At 49.7% G+C, this 17,976-nt stretch overlaps 7 protein-coding genes across 7 annotated transcripts in view; 5 read left to right on the top strand and 2 right to left on the bottom strand.

Annotated features, from left to right (window-relative positions):
• Nucleotides 1-38: 38 nt before the first annotated feature.
• PENARI_c033G04176 (IPT/TIG domain-containing protein) lies at nt 39-644 on the bottom strand (the record flags this gene model as incomplete). The annotated part of the gene is made up of 1 exon (XM_022636634.1): nt 39-644. A coding segment is annotated over one exon (606 nt), but the record flags the coding sequence as incomplete, so codon positions are not given.
• Nucleotides 645-5,943: 5,299 nt separating this feature from the next.
• On the top strand, nt 5,944-7,704 carry PENARI_c033G06413 (beta strand repeat-containing protein; the record flags this gene model as incomplete). The annotated part of the gene is made up of 1 exon (XM_022636642.1): nt 5,944-7,704. One exon carries the CDS (start codon nt 5,944-5,946, stop codon nt 7,702-7,704), a length of 1,761 nt encoding a protein of 586 aa, XP_022483526.1.
• Nucleotides 7,705-8,465: 761 nt separating this feature from the next.
• PENARI_c033G01313 (uncharacterized protein) lies at nt 8,466-9,368 on the top strand (the record flags this gene model as incomplete). Its single annotated transcript, XM_022636618.1, has 3 exons — nt 8,466-8,579; nt 8,641-9,256; nt 9,361-9,368. The coding sequence occupies 3 exons, from the start codon at nt 8,466-8,468 to the stop codon at nt 9,366-9,368; spliced, it is 738 nt and encodes a 245-aa protein (XP_022483507.1).
• A 468-nt stretch (nt 9,369-9,836) lies between these two features.
• PENARI_c033G08509 (uncharacterized protein) lies at nt 9,837-12,412 on the top strand (the record flags this gene model as incomplete). The annotated part of the gene is made up of 6 exons (XM_022636652.1): nt 9,837-10,161; nt 10,243-10,532; nt 10,635-10,971; nt 11,086-11,570; nt 11,789-11,945; nt 12,099-12,412. The coding sequence occupies 6 exons, from the start codon at nt 9,837-9,839 to the stop codon at nt 12,410-12,412; spliced, it is 1,908 nt and encodes a 635-aa protein (XP_022483482.1).
• A 54-nt stretch (nt 12,413-12,466) lies between these two features.
• PENARI_c033G02360 (uncharacterized protein) lies at nt 12,467-12,841 on the top strand (the record flags this gene model as incomplete). Its single annotated transcript, XM_022636624.1, has 2 exons — nt 12,467-12,487; nt 12,539-12,841. 2 exons carry the CDS (start codon nt 12,467-12,469, stop codon nt 12,839-12,841), a joined length of 324 nt encoding a protein of 107 aa, XP_022483505.1.
• A 363-nt stretch (nt 12,842-13,204) lies between these two features.
• Nucleotides 13,205-15,635, top strand: PENARI_c033G09520 (Ty1/Copia family ribonuclease HI; the record flags this gene model as incomplete). The annotated part of the gene is made up of 3 exons (XM_022636656.1): nt 13,205-13,721; nt 14,608-14,888; nt 15,066-15,635. The coding sequence occupies 3 exons, from the start codon at nt 13,205-13,207 to the stop codon at nt 15,633-15,635; spliced, it is 1,368 nt and encodes a 455-aa protein (XP_022483504.1).
• A 423-nt stretch (nt 15,636-16,058) lies between these two features.
• The window catches only part of PENARI_c033G09546 (uncharacterized protein), a gene marked incomplete at both ends in the record, with an annotated part of 2,537 nt that continues 619 nt past the window's right edge, over nt 16,059-17,976 (bottom strand). Inside the window, 2 exons of the mRNA XM_022636658.1 lie at nt 16,059-16,845; nt 17,496-17,893. Of these exons, the coding sequence (XP_022483510.1) occupies nt 16,059-16,845; nt 17,496-17,893 (1,185 nt within the window). The remainder of the gene's footprint in view (nt 16,846-17,495; nt 17,894-17,976) is intronic.

Raw genomic sequence — 17,976 nt, 5'->3', positions numbered from 1 at the left:
TTTCCGCCGGCAGCAGGGCCGCTGGTTGGGTTCACACTGCTAACGACGGGAGCAGCTATATAGGTATAGGTAGGGCCACTGGTACTAGTACCGCCAGGTCCGGTGACACGGACAGAGACGCTGCTGCCACCACTAGGGCCCGGGGGAGCAACAGCGGTTATCAGTGTGGCAGAGACCACAGTGAATGAGGTGGCAGCAACTGAGCCGAAAGCCACAGCCGTGGCGTTTGTGAAACCAGAGCCGATGATGGATACAGTATTTCCGCCGGCAGCAGGGCCGCTGGTTGGGTTCACACTGCTAACGACGGGAGCAGCTATATAGGTATAGGTAGGGCCACTGGTACTAGTACCACCAGGTCCGGTGACATGGACAGAGACGCTACCGCCACCACTAGGGCCTTGGGGAGCAACAGCAGTTATCAATGAGGCTAAGACGACAGTGAATGAGGTGGCAGCAAGTGAGCCGAAAGCCACAGCCGTGGCGTTTGTGAAACCAGAACCGAAGATGGATACAGTATTTCCGCCGGCAGCAGGGCCGCTGGTTGGGCTCACACTGCTGACAACGGGAGTAGCTAGGGTGGCCACCCCATTGTAGTTGTATGATGGACTGCCACTGAGACCAGCGCCGTTGGTCGTACTGACCATTGTGCCTGTTGTTACACCTGCTAGCGCAACTTCAGCAACCTGAGTGTTAAGCTGAAAGAAATGTAGTGGTGTACGTAAGTTCAAACAAGCTCACTGCTCTGTTTTGAAGGTGAGGAGAAATGAACTGGATGGCATTGCTTCCGTTAAGTACACGTAAAGATAAATAATATTTGCAAAATAATGGCGATAATCACAACGAGTTGTGAAAGCAGGCGGTCATACGACGGGAGCCAGGTTAGTCTCGTTCCATGACATTGCCCTCGAGGGTCGAGATGCGTCAGTCTGCTGTCACATTTCTGATCTAGCTATGGAATTGCTGACGCTGAGACAAGAGTAACACGACCCCATGACTATGGCTGCGAGTGTCGAGATGCGTCAGTCTGCTGTCACATTCTTGATCTAGCTATGCAATTGCTGACGCCTAGGCAAGAGTAACACGACCCCATGACTATGGCCTCTAGTGTCGAGATGCGTCAGTCTGCTGCCACTTTCCTAATCTGGCTATGCAATTGCTGACGCCTAAGCAAGAGTAACCCGACCCCATGACTATGGCCTCTAGTGTCGAGATGCGTCAGTTCTACTGCCACTTTCTAGATCTAGCTATACTATTGCTGACGCTAAGGCAAGAGTAATCTAACCCTATGACGTGGCCCTCGAGCCCTATCCCTACACCCACGGCCCCTCTACCCACAGCCCTCTACCTGCACACCCCCCATATTAGACATGTGCCGCTTGGCCCCTGGTTTCCCCAGATTTCTAGTCCTCATCCCGGTCATTTCCGGCCTTCCAACAATCGGTTAGTATCTGGTATGGACGGTTGCCCGCCGAGGTCCGTCATCCCCGTACCATAGTCTACTCAGGCCTTCGGTCACCCTACATTGCACCACCAATGCAATGAACGCACCTTTTTTCAAATGGTACACGATAGGGGTCCAACCCCAGCCTTGACCAGCACTACTTATCCTAGAACCACCGTGATTCTAGGACGTAAGTCTTAGTACCTAAAAGGTTCTAGAACTCGCTTGGCCTAGGGACCCTGTTTTAGAAGGTGGAACTGAGAGAGCAATCATTGATTTGTGTTTAATCTGAGTTCGTTTCTCCTCGCTAAGAATATAATGGTAACTGGTGGGTGCCCCCGACTGTTTCGAACGGACCGCCATTCCGCCTTACGGAACAAGTCGGTCTAACCCAAGCAGGATGTCTGTCCGCTGGTGAAGAGGTTGTCGTGTATCAAGCCTCACAAAAAAAGCAAGCGACTGAAAAATGTGCGACGCAGAATTTTTTCTTTAAGTATACGACCTCAGGCGGTGGATCAGACTTTTATATTCTTAGCCGATGCATCGGGCTTCCTGGTGTTCCTTGCCTCGCGATACATATGTCTCGGGAAACATCCCATCTTACGAGGGAGGGATATTGACTTCTTCAGTATTATTATTACCAAGCTTCAAGCAACAAGATAGAGCAGGACCTTGAGGGGGTGCATAGCGGACCTAAGTTCAAGAATAGCGAACTTCAACAGGGGGGTAAATTATGGCTGCCAGCATGGTTAGCAAGTTTCCTCGAAGCCAACTGTCGTTGGAAGTTACTGTCACAATTAGGTCATTATTCAAATTCCGCCCGTTCAATGGTTATCTTTGAAATATGGGAAGAAAGTCGTGGTATCCATTGTCCGCCTACCTGTTCCGCGCTTTAGCCGATTTATTCGAGTAATCTATTGTGTCAAACATATTTTACAGCGCGAAATGGCACTATTTCCTCCACGTCGCATCAATGACGGAGTAAGTCTCAGGAGGCAAATAGGGTAGTATGTGCCTAGCTATAGGTTGTGCGCATAATTTGACCTTTCTACATGCAATCTTCTTGGCCACAGTAAACGGCTTTCCAGTGTAGGATTCAGAGAGTTTCCCAGATATCGACTTTATGGGATCTAACTACGACCTTCCAGCCATGAAAGGAAGCTCCAGCAACCGTTCTTTTCAGAAACTCTGGGACTCAAGAAGTTGGTTTGAAAGGCGCTACGGGCTAAAATTCTGCAAGGGAGTAGCTTGTCGTCGTTTCTTGGGTGTTTGTGGGAGGCGGCTTGGGATGCGGTCGATGGTGGGTCCGTTCTCGGTCCGCCGCTAGTTCCCGCAGGGCGCCAATTATGTGCAGCCCACTAATTACGCCACACGATAGCCGGGACGCTTATATTATCCGCCCACCCAAATGGGTCACAACTTTGCTCCAAGGGGCTTGGGTTGCGTCGATCGTGGGTCTGTCCTCGGTCCGCCGCTAGTTCCCGCAGGGCGCGAATTACGTGCAACCCACTAATTACGCCACACGATAGCCGTGGGACGCTTATATTATCCGTCCACCCAAATGGCTCACAACTTTGCTCTAGGGGGCTCGGGTTCAGAAAACGGAAGATAATTTACTGAAATCAATCCATCTGCGAAATGAACCATCACGCTTATTGCTGTAAACATCCAAAGTACCTAGATATATCTTCCCTGTGGGGCAAATCCCTCGAAATAAAGAGATGCAATCTAGTTCTAAGTCAGCCTATACCCGATTTAGTTATTAACAGAAGGTAGTGCTTAGTGAGCCCTGTACTCATACCTAGCATCGTATTAGGCTCACGCGAAGGATTTCTAATCACGCACCCATTTTGATCGTAGATAAAAGCCAACTCTTCTTGCAAAGGTTAGATACGTGCTGCACATACCTCAGTAAACAGTATAGTGCGTTGCTGTAGGCCAAATAGATGAACAGTAAATGTTTGCTCCTCAAGAATAGCCTCTTCAAGGAGATAGACGCGCGGCAGTATGATTAGATGCCCCTTCCAATTATCGAATTCAGTAAGTCTGTAGACTACGGATGCTGAGGGTCGGAACAGGGCATCTAGGCTTCATGGAAACCATTTTTATAGCCTCCCGAGGAGGCTTATAGGAATTCTGGTCTATTTGTCTCTAAAGGAATGAAATGAAAACAAGTTCCAGGGTAGTAAATGCCTAGTCTCTTCGTCGCAATCTTTGTGCGTGTACTTAATTGGCACGCATAATATATATAGTGTAAGCTTTCTACTATGTGACCGACCCCCTTTCTCATACCTCGCACTTACTTATCCATGAATTATCCGTGAGTGGAATGCTGATTTTCATACCAGTGTATTGAGATCTATCCGTAGTAACCTGGAGGGAGCGTCTTCTTCGATTTGTCTATATATAGCAAGATATGTAAAGATCGACAGAAATCGCTCGGAGGTTTTGTTCCATTTTGTTCCATTTTGTACTATCATCGGCTTTGTTATCACTTGCTACTGTCCTTGACATCCAGCTCGAGCTGTCGGACTTATTTCTCCTATCCAAACTAAGCCCAATTTGCAAAATGAAGTCCACTTTTGCGAGTGCCTTTACTCTTCCTTTCGCCGCTGCTGCTCTGCATGCGGAGCATTTCTCGGGCAACAGGCATGACCTGACCCCCATGTAGCAGAAGTGTGGCGGTTTGACTATTTCTTGCTGCACGCAAGTGGTTGACGAGTGAAACGGCAGTTCGGACGGTGACCTTGGTTTGCTCAGCACTATCACCGAAACATTGACCGGTAAGTCCTCGCTCTCCAATCCCGTCTGCGGGGCTTCCGGATTGTCTGTTGGGACCCTTGTCGGCAACCTCTTGGGTATCTCCCGTTTGTTCTCTTCCCTCTTTCTTCCTTCTCTCGCCTGCGTTTGCCCGGAGACGAAGATTACGGACGGCTGATTGAAAATATCCAGCCAATGAGCAGCTTCGTAACATTCCGAACGTGACCTAAGCTTGCTGCAACAACGGGAAAGAGGTAAATCTACCGCTGTCTTTTAACATATATAAACACTGATAGCCTGACCAATAGTGCCAAGGAATTTGACAAGTCATGCCTGTCGATACTTCCCCTAAGCGCCATAACTAGGGCGGTGTGCACGACATATAGTCGGTTCAGCCGCTGTTTTCGCAGAAAACGAGGAAAAGCTCCGTATTGAAGCCGTTACGGGGGATGACGACGTTACAGCCCAATAGCATTACTGTCGGTGGGAATTCCCTGGTTGATCTGATGATTCTTAAATGGTCGTCCACTCTTGTTTTTGTTTTGGCTTTTCTTTCATATTACGTCTTTAATCGGCAATAGTCAGAACGCTTACTTTAGATATCCGGAATGCCACTATTTCTTCGTGGAAATTATAGTCCCCTCCGTACTGGTAGAAGTGCACCGCTATAGCCTGTTCCCTTTAGTCATGGAATAATAATAACCAGGAAACCGAGCCTGCATAACATGGCGAAATGATAGAATCACACAGAGAGTATCGAAGGATTCGACATTAGAACCTTCACAACGGCGAGATCCTTTGCCCAGGGTAGACCTCGGCACAGCCCATGGGAGGCCTCTATAGTGTACCATTTAATGAAAGGTGCGTTCGTTGCATTGTTGGTACGATGTAGGGTGACCGAAGGCCTGAGTAGACCACGGCATAGGGATGACCGACCTCGGCGGGCGACCGTCTATACCAGATACTAACCGATTGTTGCAAGGCCGGAAATGACCGCGACGAGGACTAAAGATCTGGGAAAACCATGGACCATGTGGCACATGTCTAATATGGGGGGTGTGCAGGTAGAGGGCTGTGGGTGGAGGGGCCGTGGGTGTAGGGCAGGGGCTCGAGGGCCACCGTCATAGGGTTAGATTACTCTTGCCTCAGCGTCAGATAATTGCACCACCAGATCTAGAATGGGGCAGTAGACTAACGCATCTCGACACTCGCGGCCATGGTCATGGGGTCGGGTTACTCTTGTCTCAGCGTCAGCAATTGCATAGCTAGATCAAGAATGTGACAGCAGACTGACGCATCTCGACACTCGCGGCCATGGTCATGGGGTCGGGTTACTCTTGCCTAGTCGTCAGCAATTGCATAGCCAGATTAGGAAAGTGGAAGCAGACTGACGCATCTCGACACTCGAGGCCATAGTCATGGGGTCGGGTTACTCTTGCCTAGGCGTCAGCAATTCCATAGCTAGATCAGAAATGTGACAGCAGACTGACGCATCTCGACCCTCGAGGGCAATGTCATGGAACGAGACTAACCTGGCTCACGTCGCATGACTGCCTGCTTTCACAACTCGTTGTGATTATCGCCATTATTTTGCATATATTATTTATCTTTACGTGTACTTAAAGGACGCAATGCCATCCAGTTCATTTCTCCTCAACTTCAAAACAGAGCAGAGAGCTTGTTTGCACTTACGTACACCACTACATTTCTTTCAGCTCAACGCTTGATTATCCTGATCAACAATGTCTGCACCTACTATTACTAGAATTAGTCCTACCTCGGGCCCTAATTCTGGCGGCACAACTGTCCTTATCACTGGCACCAATCTGGCCACCCCCACAACAGTTACGTTTGGCGGCACTGCTGCTACCGTTAACTCAAGCACCGCCACATCGATCTCCGTCGTATCTCCAGCTCATGCTGCCGGTGCAGCCCGGGTTGTGGTAACCACTGCAGGCGGTACCAGCACCCAACCAGTGAATTTCACTTATATCACTGTTGCTGCTCCTGTCATTACTTCCATTTCTCCAACTAGCGGGCCAGTATCAGGTGGGAACACTGTTACAATCAATGGCACAAACCTTCAGTTTACTACTGGTGTCACCTTCGGTACTACTGCTGCCAGCAGCTTCGCTGTCCTTTCCTCTACTCAAGTTGCTGCGGTCGCCCCAGCAGGTACAGCAGGAAACTCAACGGTCAGTGTGACCAATGCAGCCGGTACCAGTGGCACTATTCCATACACCTATAATGGGGTAGCAGCTCCTGTCGCCAACAGTGTGAGCCCTGATACCGGCCCTACTGCAGGCGGAAATACTGTGGTCATCAGTGGCACTGGTTTCACGTACGCCTCGGCTGTGAGATTTGGCTTAACTCCTGCCACCTCATTCACTGTGGTCTCCAGCACAGTGATAAACGCGGTCGTTCCACCAGGTGGCGGCGCCGTCAATGTTTTCGTCACCGGACCTGGTGGTACTAGTACCGGTGGCCCTACCTATACCTATGCAACTGATCCAGCGCCTACCATCACAGGGCTTACCCCAGCAGCGTCCGGGCCGGTATCTGGTGGGAATACTGTAACCATCGCGGGTTCGAACCTCAACGGTGCCACAGCAGTTACGTTCGCTGGCATTGCAGCCAGTTCTTTCACCATCTTATCACCCACTCAAATAACCGCTGTCACTCCAGCAGGTACTGCTGGGACTGCCTCTGTACTAGTCACAACACCTGCTGGTACCAGTACAGGATTCGATTACACTTACATTGCTGCACCTGCACCTACAGCGGTCGTTTCTTCTGAAGGCGTCGCAGCTGGCGGCAATATTGTTACCATCACTGGCACTAATCTCGACGGTACCACCGGTGTGAAATTCGGAACCACCACTGCAAGCTTTACAGTTGCTAGCGACACTGAAGTGGATGTCGTCACACCTGCACACGTTGTTGGCATGGTTCCTGTCAGTATTACCACACCAGGCGGCACAAACAACTCGCTTAGCTTCAGCTTCGTGCCGTCTCCAGTTATTGGTTCTGTCACTCCTGCTTCCGGACCGATTGGCGGGGACACTGTTGTGACCATCACCGGGGCAGGCTTGATCAATACCCTTGATGTATTCTTTGGGACAACTGCAGCAACCGCCTTTACCGTTATCTCTGACAATACGGTAACTGCAACCTCCCCTGCTGGCGCAGCAGGGACTACTGCTCTGACAGTTGACACCGCTTCTGCCACCAGCAACGGCGCCATATTCCAATATGTTGACGCACCGACCCTTACAAGCTTGTCGCCTACTGGCGGAGCCATCGCGGGCGGCAATAATGTGACTCTTACTGGAACGGGCTTCTTGGCAGCCACTGATGTGTTCTTTGGAGCCAACCCAACTGTATTCACTATTCTCAGTGACAGCTCAATCAGTGCAGTTGCACCTTCCGGGGTTGGAGCCGTTGAAGTCACGGCTGTAAGCCCTGGAGGTACTAGTGGTGCTCAGACATACACTTACTCTTAAAGCATCCTGTTGGCGTACCAATGACTTATTGGTGATGAACGCAATGTGGAGCTAATTTTTATTGTCGGAATTGAAGAGAGATGCTTTGACTAAGCGAAAGCCCATGTCGGAGTGAATGCTGCAGTGGACGCGTGGCTTTTGTTATTCCATGATACTTCTTGCTTTTGTACTCAGGTTCCCTTACAAATTGCCAGATTTAGGGAGATAGTTATGCCAATTGTTTTGACCTATGTTGGCTACCGTATCGTATCATACTCGCGACACTCCATGGAAAGCCACGTAATTTCCTTCTGTGAACAGTAGACCTTGTCTGGTAAAATGGAGAAGAATCTTACTATTTGTTTCATCCAACACCCACTGCTTCAGGGCTTCTTGATTCCCAAGGTATCAACTGCCGGATCAGCACAAAGGAGACCCTTTATTTTCCTATCGGAATTATATAGGAAAACACAGCGAGGTTACGAACGATTATCTCCTGGGCGGAGGACTTTACAGAGTATGCGGAGGTAAATATATCCAAAACACTGATCTCAGGGTGACGAACGCCGAACTTGAGGAGAAATGCAGACGCATGTCAGAAGCTCTTTACAGGAGGAAAGAAACAAGCAATAACGATAGTTCATTGGTTGAGAGACGGACAGGGAAGGAGAGAAGCTCCGACCCATCAAGGACTAATTACTCTCAGGACCATCCAGGGTCACATGACCAACCAGGTCATGTGATCTTTAACAATTTCAGGGTCTACGTGGGGTGCATCCCTGATGTCTATGCGTAAGCTCTATCAGGCTGTCAATGTACCACAAGCCTTATGGGGTATTTCTGCCTGGTACTGCCCTGCCGCGCGCCAGATGCCAGCCTGGGAAATGGCTCGACTGGTCAATGAGCTTATAAAGCTTCAAAAGCGCGCGGCGATTCTGATTGAGTGGAGCTTTCAAGAGCATCTCCACTGCCGCGCTCGACATCGAACTCTTCCTACTACCCATGAAGTTACGCCTACAACAAAGCATTGAAGAATGCGCCATTCGCATTCTCACTGGACCTCAGTGGGCCTCTCCCCGTTCGGCAAAAATAGGCAGGAAGCCGGCTGAACGCCGAGAAGGTGGATGGACACCTCTGGAAGCACTGGTTTGGAAGAAGGGACCGCTTAAATCGAGCATAAAGAACAAGGACTGTGCGGAGAAATGGGAGGAAAAGGTTGCATTTGTACTGCCACCCTGGGAGAGACGAATCTCATGCTTTATGGAACCCTCGGAGGCTGCATTAGCAACCCATGACTCTATTATCCAACGAAAGAGGACACAGGAAGGAAGTGAGACCTTCTCAATAACATACACTGACGGCAGTGGCCTCGAAGGCCACATTGGTGCAGCTGCCGTCAACATCCATGACGGGGATACCGTCATCTCCGACCGCAGACATCTCGGTACAGAGAGCCAGTCCACGGTGTACGCTGCCGAGTTCAGCGGCATCGAGATGGCATTGGCTAGGACCATCAGCGACAACAAGGCCAATACAAATATCATTGGATCAAAGCGAAAAGTAGAGTGGCCAAGTAAGAAGACCCTGCGTCTATACGAATGCCTATCGAAGCCAGGGTCTTCGATCATGATACAACTAAGGTCGATGCGCATCGCGCTAAGACACTTCTTGTACAAGATCAATGAAGTGGAGTCCGACAAATCCCCCTGTGGAGAGGGCTCTCAAACGCCGAAGCATGTTTTGCTTCAATGTGAGACCTTGGGCGAGTTAAGAAAAAGGGGCTTTTTGTTGAGATCACATGACCAACCAGGTCATGTGACCTTGGATGGTCCTGAGAGTAGTTAGATAGTCCTCGAAGGGTCGGAGCTTCTCTCCTTCCCCGTTCGTCTCTCAACCAATGAACTATCGTTATTTTTTGTTTCTTTCCCCCTGTCAAGAGGTTATGACCCCTCTGCTCGATTTTTGAGGTTATTCACAAGCACGCCAAGCTTTACGGTCCAACCAGGGCCGCCAAGCAAGCCGTGTCGCTGCCGGTGGGTCTGATAAACCTATCGGAAGCCTTAAAGCAGCCCCACCCCTGAGCACCCCACACCTCCGAGCCCTACCTACGAATACGAAGAAACAAAGAAACAAAGAGAGAAGCATCAGACATCATGTCCGATGCCGCCGCCATGGACCGCGGTAGAAATGAAAGAAATACCCCGGGTGACGACTCGAGGTACCCTGAATTAGATGTCGGAGACACCTTCGACATTGGTGACGAGCCAGTAGGCGCAGCTGCAGGCGTCGTTCATCATCAAGGCTCACGCCTACCAAAACCGCCAAAGTGTGATCTATCTGCTATCGAAAAACTGTCTAGTACGGAGACCGATCCGACTGAATGGATGATGCAAGTGGAGGACACGCTAGAACCAATGATACTCGGAGACTTAATCAACCTATCGTTGCCTCGGCCAGAAATCGATGACCCATCTTACCGTAGATGGTCATACTGGTCAGCATCAGTAGGAAGATTGATGGGCCTCTAGGTAGACAAAGATACAAGAACTCGCCTCGCAGGCCTCGCAGAGAGACCAAAGATGGCCGATATTCTTTTTGATGAGCTCGTTAGCTATGCGCGGGGAGGAGAGAGATCAGACAACCTGATGATCGACATTTACAAGCTCGCGGACATGAAGAGAGAGCACTTTAGCTCCGCAGAGGAATACATCACGAGTTATCAGAGGCAGATCAGCGTCCTACGCCGTGTCAAGCTAGCGCCATTGCCATTTCACGCCATTGCAATAATGCTCCGTGAGGTCGAGGAAGAGCTCCCGGGCATGGCTTTTATGAAGGAGGCATTGCAAAAAGTGGCGAATCCACAAGAAATGACTCAGGAAGAGTTCGACAGGAAATGCAAGGAAATGCTGATTAAGGCACGTCAACTTGCTGTCTCTATCTCAACCAACTAGATTAGCTCGGCGCGTGAGAAATCAGCCCGCCAAGCCGACCGACGCGAGACCAGTGATCCTACGTCTCAGAAGACCTATGCTTCCGACCGACACGACTATGCCGGCCGAGGAAGAGGCCGTGGCCGTGGCCGTGGTGGATACAACCGTGGCAGCCAGCGTGGCCGTGGACGCGGAGGAGGTGGAAACAATGGATTATCGCATAAAGAGCACGCCGATCGTGGAAGCTCTTACGGCAATTTAACCGGCATCGCATCAGCCCGGAACGCATCCCCGAAAGGAAAGGATATCTACAGATACGCGAAGGAATGCCGTGAAGCTGAGAAACAACGTATCGATGGTTTTTGCAGTTTTTGCGGATTTGGGCCACATACTGCCAAGCAATGATTCTACCTCGCGGAGAACCCTGACTGCGAGTGGGACCTGCCAACAAGCTGCTAGTCTCTCTCGGTAGCGCTTCGTGACCGTAAGGACAGCAAGGGCAGAGTCTCATTGGCTATTGAAACGCTTGCCGAGGAGGATCAGACCATCACTGTTATTGAGGCTATAACTGGTTCTATTGCTGAAAAAGCGGGGGACGGTTTTTCGGCCGGAAAGGCAGGTGAAGACGGTTGGTTGCTAGATAGTGGTGCCACCAAGTCTATCACCGGCAACATCAATGACTTTGTCGAATACCACCAGTGGGACGCAGGCCAAATGCGATATGCTTACAGCGACGTCTATAGCAAGCTCACTAAGTCTAGCGGATGGGGAATACTTCTTATCCGTGCCGAGCTGCCTAACGGACGTATCAATAAAGCATTGGTGAAAGGATACCTTGACACCTCAGTCCCGATCGGCAACAAGCTGCTGTCTACCGAGCATTTAGCAAAGCATACGGAATGCATTACAATTCACGCACTAAGAAACTTGAAAATGCCGACGGATCAACCTTTGCATGTGTTAGCACCGCCTCCAGAACCCCATACATCATTGGACCGAAGAAAGGTGTAAGCTACCATAAGGAAGCTATCGGAAGTGAATCAGCTATTGTAATTGATGACCATGACATCGGGAAGGCTTTTCGACCTTTGAAAGCACTGGAAATACACCGATGCCTTAGCCACGCTGGCAAGCCAAAAGTTGCGGCTACCATAAAGGATGCCGAACTTATTTAGAAAGGTGATACTCTCGAAGATCAGGAATTTAACTACGATGCCTGCATGAAAGGCAAATCAGTCCGTGAGGTCTCGAGAACCCTACAACTTCGCTGCCAGGACGCTGCATGGAAATTCCACGTAGATACTCAGACAATGACACCTCTCGGACCCTATGGTGAGCGATATTGGGTGCCAATTGTGGATGACATGTCGAGATTTGTGGAGGGAATATTCGTGAAGAAGAAAGAAGCAATTTCTGACTATATGATCACTTTTTGTAAGCGAATTAAATTGCTTACGGGCCGCTTTCTAGGCATTTAGCGCCTAGATAATGGCACCGAATTCACCAAATTCATTAAGTGGGCAGAGAAGAAAGGCATAAAATTCGAATTCACACCTCCCTACACTGCAGAGCCCAATAGCATCATCGAGCGCACCGGCGGCTATGTCAATGAAATGGCTAGGGTAATGGTACTCGATGCCGCGCTGCCTGAGAAGCTATGGCCACGCGCTATAGATGCAGCAATTTACACTATCAACCGCCTTGCTAGCCCGAAAACTGGAAAATCGCCTATTCAGCTATGCAGGGAGAACCTCAATATCATTAATGCCAAGCCTAGTCTCACGCACCTACGACCATAGGGTAGCAAAGCTTACGCCCACATCCCTAAGGCTAAGCGAGTCTAAAGCGAGAAAATGGCTGCGAGAGCTATCGAAGTACGCGTGATGGGCTACGTCGGAGACCATGGCCACCAATTCAAAGTCTAGGATCCTGAAACTGGAAGAATCCACACCACCAGGGACGTTGGTTTCCCACAATATGGAGATGATGAAGGAAACGGCAACGGTACTGCCGCTGACACTAGCCCGAAGAAACCAATTGAACCCATCGGTAGCGGTGGCGGTAGTGCAGTGAGTGAACCACCAAATTTGGAGGAAGAGGTGAAGAAGCCGAGAATTCCGATGAAGAAAGTGGTCCGCCAGCCTCAGCAAGCTGCATTGATCACCCCGTCACCCCAGGGCCCCCCACGGGGCCAGCCTGGACGGTTGACACTCAGACGGAGACGGTGAGAGGTGAAATCCCAGCGCGTCAGCTAGGGGAGATCCCAGCGCGTCAGTCAGAAGAAATACCACGCCAGCGCAGTCAAATTGGAGGAGAACCATACGCATGGAAGACAAAGAGAGGTCCATTTCAACGAGAGACCATCTCACGGCCCGAGAGCGTCAATTTTACCCCCGAGACAACCGATGCTATCTATTACCGAGACACCTAAGATACCGGCAAAACAGCCAGTTCTACCCATTGCTAAGACCCCTAAGACGCCGGCTAGACTGCCACCGGGGCCACGGGCAATCTCACCAGCAATTCTAATCCAGCAACACACTGAAGACGCGCAGAATTCGCTAGGTCGAGCCTAGGAAGTGGCCCAGCAAATGGCTAAGAAGAAATCATTTGAAATGAAGCTCAAGGAAATCAATGAGAACCTCTCTAGGATGAGCGCTGACACCGAGAATGCTAGAAATGCTAGTAAATCCATCGAACCAGCCACCGAAAGCTCGTCAGCTGCTCCAGACTCCACACCCACTCCGGCACCCCGTCGTCAGTCACCGAAGCATCCACCGGGATTGCCAATTCCACGCGCCCATGGTGAATACAAATACCCGTTCGAATACAGCCCTATTCGTGAAGCGACGGTCATCGAGTCTGTGGAGCCGGCAAGCCGCCAAGGATCGATACAAGCACAAGGAGATATCACAACAAGCCGTGAAAGCACTGAAACAGTGACTGTGGTCGAGGATGCTAGCCAGCAACCTCAGACTATGTCTCCGAGAGAGCAAGGTCTATTAATGACTAGCGAGCAAAGCCCAATGCTAGCTCCGCAGAACATATATCTAAGCCAGCAACCTCACAGCATGTCTCTAAGCCAGCAACCTCAGTGCATGTCTCCTAGTGAGCAACGCTTGCTAGCAACCGACATGCAAGGCCAGAGCTCCGCTATGCCAATTTCCATTAGCATAAGCCCTGATCCAATCAATACAATTGAAACAACCCAACCACGCCGTTCGAAGAGATAGAATGCTGCTATACCCGGACCGGTCTACCATGACCCCGATGCACCGAGGATGAAAGCTGAGATTAGGGAACATGAATATAAAATGAGGAAGGCTGCTACGAGAGCCAACTCCGCCGCCACGGAAGGCTCCGCCGGGACAGATACTGGCAAAGCATCGATGGCCACGGAGCGTATCATAGTGAATGGAAAACCTCTCACCGCGTCGGAAATTGAGATCCCGACAACCTACAAACAAGCCGAGAAGACACCCCATTAGCAATACTGGAAGCAAGCGATAGAGGATCAAATTGAAGACCTCAATGCAAAGAATACGTACAGCTTGATCATCCGACCACGCAAGACCTAGTTGCTACTAGGCCAATGGCGATTCAGCATCAAGAAAGACGCGGAAGACTTCGTCATTAGTTTCAAAGCCCGCTAGGTAGCTTGCGGCAATTTCCAAAAGAAGGACGAAGGAGCTGATTACTACGCACCCGTTGTGGCGGAATGTTTGGTTAAAACTGTCCTATCTATCATTACTATCTACGGTTTAAAATGGCGTCAAATCGACGTCAAAGCTGCCTACCTGAATGCTTCGAGAGAGGAAGAAACGACGGTCTACATGAGACAACCGACTAGATTCGAGTATTTCGACGATGAAGGGTCCACGAATGACTAGGTCTGCGTGCTAAATCAGGCATTGTACGGCCTACGGGACTCAGCCTTCCTGTGGAACCAGGAAGTGGATAAAAAAGCTACAATTGCTAGGTTTCTTACCGCTAGATGACGATACATGCGTCTACACCAAAGGCTCGGGAAGCCAGATGAGCATCCTGATAGTCCACGTGGATGACTTCATTATTGCTGCACCAACGGATGTCGAAGTTAGCAAAATTGCTGAGGGTATCAAGGGTTTTTTTCCCATTAAAGACCTTGGTGAACCTGCCGTTTTCCTAGGCTGCGCGCTCAGCCGGGACTACGCCAATGGCACTATCACAATGAGCCAGACAGCTTATGTGCATGAAATTTTGAAGAAGGCAGATATTGGCAGCGACATGCTAGGGGTTGACACCCCGATCCTACCGTCCTGGAAAGGCTAAGATAGAGAGGAAGATGAGATGCTAGACGATACGCATTATGACCGTTTTCTCTCCGTTGTTGGATCGATGAATTGGCTTGCTATCAAAACTCGACCAGACATCCGATACACCACCACACGTTTATAACACCGCTCCGCGAAGCCCACCAATGCCGATTACGATGCTATGATCCACCTCGGTCGCTACCTAAAGAAGCACGACAACCTAGGAATTGTACTAGGAAGAGTGAAAGAGCTGAGATTTATTGCTCATGCAGATGCCTCGCATGCCGACTGGCAGGACAGGAAGTCCACCGAAGGCAGCAATTGGTGGTTCGCTGGCGCCCCGATCATGTGGTCTACAAAGAAACAGACGGTAGTAGGATCATCTACTACTGCGGCGGAATGGTGTGCCCTGGATCAACCAGCCAAAGACGCCAAGTGGCTTGCTAAGATAGCATGCCAGCTTGGTCTCCCGAGATACCAGGACCCCATTACCATTTTCACCGACAACATTAACACCCAGCTACTTTTGGCAAAGAAAGGGTGCAAGAACAGCACCAGATGGCTTGAAATACGCTGGTTTTTCGTCAAGAATGCTGTGGCAAGAGGCCATATCGACGTCAAGCGAGCTGACACGAAGCGCAACCCAGCTGACGGCTTCACCAAAGCACTTGACCTCATTGCATTCAAGAGATTCTTGGAGATGCTAGGAATGAAGGCCATAAAGTGAAATTCAATGGCACGGAGAGCATGTAACCTACATGCGATCCAAGGAATGTGAAATGAATTGAGAAAAAGCACGAAATGAAGAGAATTACATGCAAATTGCAACTGGAAAATGGAGAGATTTAATTGGTCAAGCAGGAAGAATTTTTCTAGGACATCAGATGAAGTGGCTCAGGTCCATGGAGGGAATGTTGAGATCACATGACCCAGTTGGTCAGGTGACCTGGATGGTCCTGAGAGTAGAGATAGTCCTCGGAGGGTCGGAGCTTCTCTCCTTCCCCGTCCTTTTCTCCACCAATAATATTGACCTATTATTGCTTCCTTCTCCCTTTGTCTAGAGAAACCCAGTGCTCATCGACTGGTCATACAATGGTCAGGGCAAATCCGAGGATCGACGGAACAAACAAACTCATACCAGATGTACTTTTTAGAGACTGTCATCGACACCTAAACCAAGTTTCGACCCATGACGTGAGATGAAATCCAAGCAAACAAGCCAAGCTTTCTGTGCAGAAACATCTCTTTCAGACATCTCCTTCAGCCAAGCTATAGCCTTTCGCAACTTCGGCATGGTGCTGATTGTGCGAATTGTCCCTAATCTCGTACGAATAAAAGACTCAGTCAAAATCATGGTAATAGACTGCATGAAATAGTGGAGAGCACACCACCATGGACAAACACCATACAGCCAAGTCAAGTCCGGCTTATCAGGTAGTAATTCGAGTAGTTGACCTGCGGCCTGAATGCAAATGGCCGTCATGGAACCAGAGGCATCGATAGGAACGTTCGACATTTCTGGTGATCTGTAAATGAGCCGGCGAAGACAGGGTTGCGTGATAAAAAGCTTTGTCGAATAGAAGTGGAAAGCGAGGCTGGCACATTGACGATTCAGCGGCCTAGCTTTGCTTATGGCTTTGAAATCGTAAAGAGCCGGGAGCGAACTAAGCCAATTATCCGTTTGGTCGTTCAATGAGGAAATCGCAACCTCTGTCTCGATCCATGGCTTATGGGCCGCACCTGGTGCGTAAAGGATATCAATTGCCTTGCGCGTTAAGATAGTGAGACTCGCAGCGTAAAGAAAGCACAACGAGTTGTTTGGTTGTAGCGGTTCCGCTACAACGAGTGCAGTCTTTCGTTTGAGTGATCGTTTGCTTGACGCTGGATAACCTAACGGTACACTTTCGGTCAGGCTATCCTTCGAAATATTTCCACCCCTATTGGAAAGCAACGTTGCCATAAGGCAGCTCCGAGCACCTTTGTCTATAATGTACTGCAAGACATGGTCGCTCTGGAGATTCCCCTCCTCAAAAGGTATAGGAAGCGGTGTTGTGCAGAATACCCCACTAATGCCCGGAGGACGCCCGGTCATCAGAGAAAGCGAAGTATCCAACATATACAAAGCCCACCACACCCGATACCTTATCTCTTTCGATAATGGGGCAACACTCTGACTCTCACTACGGAGATTGAGCCCCATAATCAGAGCAGAGCGGACCGCAATACCACAACACTTCCATGACCTAAAGCAGAAAAGCCGTTAGTAAATCTCGTAGGGACGGTCAATACGAGAGCGAGAATTTAGCACCTGTTGACTTGGCCACGTGAAAGAAGGTAAAAGGCAGCTAACCCCTCGACCTGCACTTGCTGCAAATTAGGATGATTCCGCATAGACGCCTTGTCCATGCTAAGTATCCACGCCCGTGAAAAGTACAATAAATGTGGATATTCATTGTACTCAGTTAGCTTCTTCACGGGCGATAGATGCATTGCCGCAGTAGCAAACACGAAATTCAACACAGCCAACCATTGCTTCCCGGGTTGTGCGGTTGGATCTGAATAATATGATCGGTATTGAGCTACAAACGTCATTTTCCCAATGATCGGGAATGAAGGATGAATGATTTGGAAATACGTGCCGACGAGGTGGTCGGCCATGCCCTGCGAAGGCCGTTCTAACAAATCCACTTCATCTCGTATCCCCATATCCCAGTCATTGTTGTAATAGTTTATAGACGTGACGGATGGTCGAACAACATTCTCCTGGGATGTGGATGGCGTGGCAGAGCTTTGTTCGAGTGCGTATTTGAGCCTGCACAACCATACCATCTCTGAGTGTTCACCCACAAATCCCAGCGCCTGCATTTCTCCAAGGCTATTGAAATCTTCTTCTGTGTAGTCAACGGTGACAGATGGATCTTCTGGTGCATTGTAGGTTTTTGGTAGACCAGGGACAATTAGCGGGGCCCGATCATGGCTCGAAATCTAGGTATTGTCAGACAATGTGAAGAGAATCATTTTGACGATGACCTAATTTAGCTTGCCGCGTTAGGCTGGAAAGGAGAAAG

This window comes from Penicillium arizonense (genome assembly GCF_001773325.1).
Source record: "Penicillium arizonense strain CBS 141311 chromosome Unknown PENARI_contig033, whole genome shotgun sequence".
NCBI lineage: Eukaryota > Fungi > Ascomycota > Eurotiomycetes > Eurotiales > Aspergillaceae > Penicillium > Penicillium arizonense.
The sequence above is the reverse complement of the archived record's forward strand: the minus strand, read 5'-3'. Positions and strand labels throughout refer to the sequence as shown.